The 7,500-nt window shown below is 43.5% G+C and overlaps 1 protein-coding gene across 4 annotated transcripts in view; it reads left to right on the top strand.

Annotated features, from left to right (window-relative positions):
• The window catches only part of LOC134458331 (cingulin), a 25,380-nt gene that overhangs the window by 14,818 nt on the left and 3,062 nt on the right, over positions 1-7,500 (top strand). For all 4 annotated transcript variants that reach the window (XM_063210581.1, XM_063210580.1, XM_063210579.1 and 1 more), the window contains 11 exons: positions 1-105; positions 638-730; positions 1,162-1,368; positions 2,034-2,138; positions 2,996-3,148; positions 3,658-3,825; positions 4,348-4,521; positions 5,249-5,338; positions 5,660-5,743; positions 6,310-6,428; positions 7,014-7,122. The exon at positions 1-105 is cut by the window's left edge and continues 48 nt beyond it. In XM_063210581.1, the coding sequence (XP_063066651.1) occupies positions 1-105; positions 638-730; positions 1,162-1,368; positions 2,034-2,138; positions 2,996-3,148; positions 3,658-3,825; positions 4,348-4,521; positions 5,249-5,338; positions 5,660-5,743; positions 6,310-6,428; positions 7,014-7,122 (1,407 nt within the window). The remainder of the gene's footprint in view (positions 106-637; positions 731-1,161; positions 1,369-2,033; positions 2,139-2,995; positions 3,149-3,657; positions 3,826-4,347; positions 4,522-5,248; positions 5,339-5,659; positions 5,744-6,309; positions 6,429-7,013; positions 7,123-7,500) is intronic.

The following is a 7,500-nucleotide window of genomic DNA, read 5'->3' on the forward strand; positions in this document are numbered from 1 at the left end:
CTGAACGGTCGCAGCACGAGCCCTGTGACGTACAACACCTTGCCTGCCCCCAGGGCGCGCTACACTCCAGCCTTCGATACCATCTCCAGGAGACGCGAGAGAGAGGTGAGAGGACGAATGACACTAGAAATTCATATACTACCAGTCAGAGTTGTGTTACTGTATGTAGAAGTACTCTTACAAATGTGATTACAACACTAGTGGTATGATACGACATGGCTTCAACTTTGTACTAATATCATGCTACTAGTGTTGTTATTACATCTTTGAGAGTGCTTCAACTTCTACTTTATACAATGCTGCCTGCTACTAGTAATAGTGATTTGATCAAACGTTTAAGGTAAAATACAGCAGATTCTTTTGTTTGTCACCAGCAGTCACGTTTTCTTTGTGAGCGAAATGTAGAAAGTGATGGTCAACCTCGCTTTAGAAGAAAAGCCAACATTCCAGCATAGGAATGTTAATTTTTCTACCTGTGTAGTTCAGGCAGGCAAGCCAAGTGTTCTCCAACTGTACCTGGATATACAAATGGGCTGAATTGTCTTCCAAATTCACTTTCAAAACAGGGAAGGAACTCATTGCAAGCATTACAAAAGACATTATCCTTGATTTTATTTGCGATCTGTCTTTCTTACAGACTCCCACTAACAATGTGCCTCTGCGCCTGGGCATGCCCAACAAACGAGACTACATCGAGGAACTGACAAAACAGCTGGACGAGATCCAGAGGGTAGGTTTATTAGATTCAACTTTATTGTCATTGCACATGTTAGAATGCAGTCATGAAAGTCATGAAATGGTTTATGGTCTATATAACACCACTGGCAGTATTCCTGATGTACATACATACTATACATTACTGCAGGGCAATAGCATTGGCCTGTGGACCCTGCCAACACTATAAAGCCCATGATTGTTTTGAAACTGAGTACAGAACTTGTGTTTCCTCTATGTCTGTCTCTTTTCTCCACCTCTCGTTTCATCTATCCTTTTCTATCTCTTCTCCTTTTCTCCTTCTTGTATCTCCATCTTCTCATCTGTCTGTCTGTCTGTCTGTCTTTCTCTATCTCTCTCTCTCTCTCTCTCTCTCTCTCTCTCTCTCTCTCATTTTCTACTTCCTCAATATCTATATCCATCTTCTAACAACATCATCATCCACAGAGGAACCAGTTCCTGGAGGCGGAGAGCATCGAGATGGAGAAGGAGCGTAACCAGATCCGCTTCGAGATGCGCGGCCTGCTGGTGAAGAACGAGGACCTGGTGGTCAACAACGCCCAGCTGCAGGCCGAGATGAAGAAGATGAGGGAGAGGGCCGTGGAGCTGGAGTCCGACCACAACGTCATGGCCGAGCGCTTCCGACAGATGGAGGTGAGGCGATACGATGCGATACGATACAGTGCAATGGGAGATATGATATGATATGATACGATATGATATGATATGATATTATATGATTCCACACAATATGATATGATGACCATACTACACTGTACGATACAGTGATACAATATGATACTATACGATACACACAATACAGTACAATACAAGATGGTATAATGTAGTTAAAGCAATGCTAAGTAGTTCTTGGTCTAGACAATGGTGTATAAAGCCTTTGCTGTAGAGACCATTCTCTATCTTCTTCTCTCTCTCTCTCTCTCTCTCTCTCTCTATGAACGTATCATCCTGCACGTCAGCAGGTTACAGCTGTACAAACAATGTCTGAAAGAAAGGAAAAGCCACTTGTTATACTTGATAGATTGAGCTTGAGGATCATTTTGTGACTTTAGTTTCCTGCTGACATTCGTATAACAAATCCAAAGAACCGGCATTAACCTTTGACTTTTCCTACTCTGTGTGTGCGTGCGTGCGTGTGTTTGTCTGTGTGCGTGTGTGTGTGTGTGTGTGTGTGTGTGTGTGTGTGTGTGTGTCTGTGCGTGCATTTGCATGTGTATGCATGTTTGTGTGTGTTTGTGTGCGTGTTTGTGTGTGTGTTTGTGTGCGTGTTTGTGTGTGTGTTTGTGTGTGTGTGACAGGGTGAACTGAGGGAAGCCAGGGAGGTGATGGTGGAGGCCAACACTCAGGAGTACGCCTTCAACTTCCTGCAGCAGTCCCTCAAGAACAAGATCCAGGATGCGGAGGTGTGTCCACTTCCTGTGTTGTCAACACCTCTATGAATAACAGCCACGGCCATTAGCGTTTATGCAATGGTGGACCACCAACCTTGCTCTGAGCTTTCCCCTATTTTCTCAGTCACTCATAGTTTGATATCTGTTTCCTGCACAATCAACACTCTGTCAGTTTTAATTTATTCTTGTTCGGGTTATCTGAGGATACGATTTCAGGAGGTCAATGATCCTTCACGGCAAGCAGTGCTGTGCTGAATGCCCTCTGTTACTTTAGCATGGATGTTACCGTGACCACCTTTTGAGGTTGTAGTTGACAGTAGCAGTGATATACAACATAAATGTCGATGATGTATAACATACATACAGTATCTCCATTTGCCATACAGATAGATACTGTAGCCTACTACGTGGTTTGTGATGTGTCACAGGAGTACGCTCAGTCCATCGCCAAGAATCATCTAACACCCAGCTTTCCATATGCATACAATAAATATTCACATACGTCTATACATTTATTACATTATTACATTACACTTAGCTGACATATTTATCCAAAGCGACAGACAGTTATAATATAATACAATATAATATATACAGGGTAGTGGTTCCCTGGAGCAGTGTATGGTTACAGATGATGCTCTGCTCAAGGGCACTTCGGCCATGGATAGAGGTGTAGGAAGGGGTACTGTACATAAGTATGTATCATGACACTAACTAAATCTGTCTCCGAAAGGCCTTTATACTTACCTGCTGTAGTATCCTGATACCTACTGGACACCTTGACCTTCACGGCACACCAAGTTCCTAACCCAAAAGCCTTTATAGCAGTGCAGTAGCATGGCACTAACAAGAAACCTTGGCGTCCACAGGAAGCGCTGGAGAAGCAGACGCAGCATGCCCAGTCGGTGTCGGAGAAGCTGTGGCTGGCCGAGAGGAGGCTGGAGGAGCTGGAGGTGGACCAGGAGAGCACCGGCAAGAAGAACTCGGCACTCAACAGCTCCGTGCAGCGACTCGAGGCTGAGGTACTTAAACGTTGCCATTACCACTAGGTGACTTCAGGTGGGCTGTGATTTAAGTCACCATTGAATGCAGATCGTATATGTAATCATTATATCTGTTTCGTGCAGCGGCTCGAGGCTGGAGTACTGTTGCCCCATAATGCGTGCCGTTCCGCTAGTGGAAGGCTGTAGTAAAAGTAACATAACAACCAGTACTACACCGCTATGGCATTACACTGGGCCTTTAGTAATACAGTACTGTGTCTTAATGGGTTAACACTGGTTTCCTGTTGTTACCACTAAATTGGGAGGAGGCAGGTGACCTCAGGTGGGCTAATTTATCACTAATTTAAGTTACTATTGAAAGCAGATCGTATATGTACCTCTCGTGTGTGTGTGCGTGTGTCCGTGTGTGTGCGTGTTTGTGTGCATGTGCATACTGTATGCTTGCATGCATGCATACTATTTCATATATGTGTCTCCACATGCCTTCACTCATGTATTTGTGTATTGTTGTGTATTGTCTTCTTCAGCTGGCGGAGGCACTGCAGAGCTCCACGCAGTCCAGTGCGGAGTTGAGCCTGCAGCAGAAGCTGAGAGCGGAGGCCCAGCTGAGGGTGGAGGAGCTGGAGGAGAGCCTCCTGGAGAAGAACCAGGAGATGCTGAGGCTACAGCAGATCGTCAGCAGACTGCAGGGAGAGGTACGGCCTGTTACCATAACACATAGATTCATAGACATATGAATCATATACAGTATACTGTTGTAAGATAAATATAAGATATGAGAACCAAGAGATGAGTAGAGTAGAGTAGAGTAGAGTTACTTTATTGATCCCCAGGGGGAAATTCATGCTCAGGTTACAACCGATCATCAGCAGACTGCAGTGAGAGGTACGACAAGTTATCATAAGACATGTTTCATATACGTTTCATATACAGTATACTGTTGTAAGATAAATATAAGATCAATGACGTCGCTAAGATACGCCTCCGGAATTTTGAGGCGAAATACTCTCACAAACCAGTCGCGGTTGCATCAAAAACGTGGAATGGGACAAATGGCAAATTACTAACAGAAGAACCAGGAGATGCTCTGGCTACAGTATTAGGTCTGGAGACAATAGATCAGACTCCAGGGAGAGATAAAAGGAAATGAAATACAATGCATACATAGCTGTACTGTACTGAATGCTAATTAAAATGCACATATGTGTGTTCACTAGGTGTCCGGTAAGCTGATTGATAAGGAGCAGACGCTGGAGGAGGAGATCCAGCTTCGGGAGCGTATCCAGCTGCAGTGCAAGCAGGCCGAGAGGCACCTGGAGGACGTGCAGATGGAGCTGCACACTGCCAAGCAGGCCAAAGAGGACCTGGCTAAACAACTTAAAGGAACACAGGTACATGCATACACATCTACACACTACATACTATATATACTACACACACCGCCAAGCAGGCCAAAGAGGACCTGGCTAAACAACTCAAGGGAACAAAGGTACATATACACTATATACACATTATATACACATACAATAATAATACACATATAATATTGCATAAACATTACACATACACTGCCAAGCAGGATAAAGAGCTGGCTTTATATTTACCTGGCTGAACAGCTCAAGGGAACACAGGTACATAATATACACTATAGTATACACATATTATACACAGTATACACACACCGCCAAGCAGGCCAAAGAGGACCTGGCTAAACAGCTTACGTAAAGGAACACAGGTATATATTCGCATTATATACACTATACAGTATATACACACACTGCCAAGCAGGCTAAAGAGTACCTGGCTAAACAATTTAAAAGCCACACACACATATACAAGTATACAGTACGTATAAATTCTGTGCCGGTGTCTAAAGCGTGTGTGTGGGGGTGTGTTGTGTTTTCAGAAGAATATAGTGTGTGTGTGTGGGGGTGTGTTGTGTTTTCAGAAGAATATAGTGTGTGTGTGTGTGTGTGTGTGTGTGTGTGTGTGTGTGTGTGTGTGTGTGTGTGTGTGTGTGTGTGTGTGTGTGTTGTGTTGTGTTGTGTTGTGTTGTGTTGTGTTGTGTTGTGTTTTCAGAACAATATAACATGTGTGTGTGTTGTGTTGTGTTTTCAGGAGCGCCTCATTGACCTGGAGAGCGACCTGGAGGAGATGCACGACAGCGAGCAGAGATGGGCAGCCAAGCACAAGAGGGCCCTAGAACAGGTGTGTAGCGGAGTGTGTGTGTGAAGCGCTGTGTGTGTGTGTGTGTGTGTGTGTGTGTGTGTGTGTGTGTGTGTGTGTGTGTGTGTGTGTGTGTGTGTGTGTGTGTGTGTGTGTGTGTGTGTGTGTGTGTGTGTGGCACTCTGTGGGTGTGTGTGGGTGTGTGTGTACGTCTGCGTCTGTGTGCGCGTGCGCGTGCGCGTGCGTGCATTTGTGTGCGCGTGTGTGTATGTGAGGGGATAGTGTTTCTTAGTATGTGTCTACATGTCTGTATCAGCCTGTTATGTATACTCATTTGCCCAATGCTTCCTTCCTGTGTTGCAGACTGAGCAGCTTCAGCTGAAACTGATCCAGGAGAAAGACCAGACCGACCAGCTGGACTGTGAGAAGACCATTCTGGAGAGACAGGTGTGTGTGCTGAACACATCACACTAGCGTGCCTTTAACACAGCGCAATTATTGTATTGTATTGTGTGTGTATTGTAATGTATTGTATTGCATTGTCTTGTACAGTAGTGCAATGTATTGTGTTATATTGTATTCTATTGTCTTGTATTCTATTCTATTCAGTAGAATCAACCTACTGTTATTTTAAAAGAAGCACCACAACAGTATTAGGCTGCACACATCACTTTACTTTTTTTTTTTTTTTATCAGCATTAATGCTTACTCCCAGGCATATCTCTTCCTTGTATAGTATTCCATTCCCTTGCTCCCATACTTACCACATAATATCTTTTGTCCTTTGTGAATTTCATTGTACATGAAACTTTATAATAGCAGTCAAAGTTTTGAAGTTTTGTATGTAGTCAAATCTATTCTGTTGTGTTCTATTTTGTTCTTTTCAATTCGATTCTATTCATATGGAAGTTATATTGTACCCTATTGTATTATATTGTATTGTTTTGTATTGTTCTGTATTGTATCGCACTGTATTGTAATGTATTGTAATATAATATATTGTGTTCTAACAGGTGAAAAGTTTGCGTTCAGAGCTGGATGAGCTGCAGAACTCCAAGGTGCAGGATGATGTCATCAGCAGAGTAGAGGGCAGAGTCAAGGATCTGGAGAACACCCTCAGAGCAGAGGAGAGGTCAGCACACTATGCTACACACACGCACGCACACGCACACACACACACACACACACACACACACACACACACACACACACACACACACACACACACACACACACACACACACACACACACTAGCGTTTCATGAGTGACTAGTGCTCAATGAGTTTTGGCTCATCCATTTTGGATCTGGGGGCAGTCGTGGCCCAATAGTTAAGGAGATGGGATCCGAAGGTTGCAGGTTCAAAATCCACTCCTCCACTCCCTACATACTTCACTCTATAGCTGAAGTGCCCTTGAGCAAGGCACCTTACCCCACATTGCTTCAGGGACTGTAACCAATACCTTGTAATAAACTAAGTCGCTTTGGATAAAAAAAATAATGAAATGTAATGATTCCACTGCACCCTGTGGCATTGGTGAAGCCTAGAATGAATTCATCAGGTTCTAATGTGTGTCTAGTGTGTGAATATTTATAATGTGTGTGTTATGTATGTTTTTTGAGGACCCTCTCGAAAACGAGATTTTTATCTCAAGAGGCTATCCTCCAATAAAGAAATTTGAAATAATATGATCTCTCATGTTGCCTTGTCTCCTCAGGAGCAAGTCGGTGATGGCCAACACCATAAACAAGCAGGAGAGGAGGATCAACGAGCTGACAGACCAGCTGGAGGAGGAGAGCAGGATCGCCACCGAGCAGAGAGACCTGGTAGGATTACATCACATTATATTAGCCTTTATTGTCTCTTCAGGAGAGAACTTCTGAGTGGACATGAGAGAGTGCAATTCACAATTAACCACTGATCAGCACAACAGACAAGACTTGAGGACCACAAGGAAACAAACAAAAGAAACTTGTACTGAACAAGGAAACAAACAAAAGACAAACTGCCGTTGTTAGTATACACAAGGAGGACCACACAAGCACTTAGCAGTTTTATTATTGCTTTGACTTTTTAGAAACTTACTCTTCCATCATTTTTCTTCTTATTCTCTGTCTGTTTATGTATATTGGTGTGTTTATGAGTTTTATGTAAAGCACTTTCAACTACCTTGGATGTTGAGTAACGTGCTGTACTGTATGTGT

Source organism: Engraulis encrasicolus, chromosome 11, assembly GCF_034702125.1.
Source record: "Engraulis encrasicolus isolate BLACKSEA-1 chromosome 11, IST_EnEncr_1.0, whole genome shotgun sequence".
NCBI lineage: Eukaryota > Metazoa > Chordata > Actinopteri > Clupeiformes > Engraulidae > Engraulis > Engraulis encrasicolus.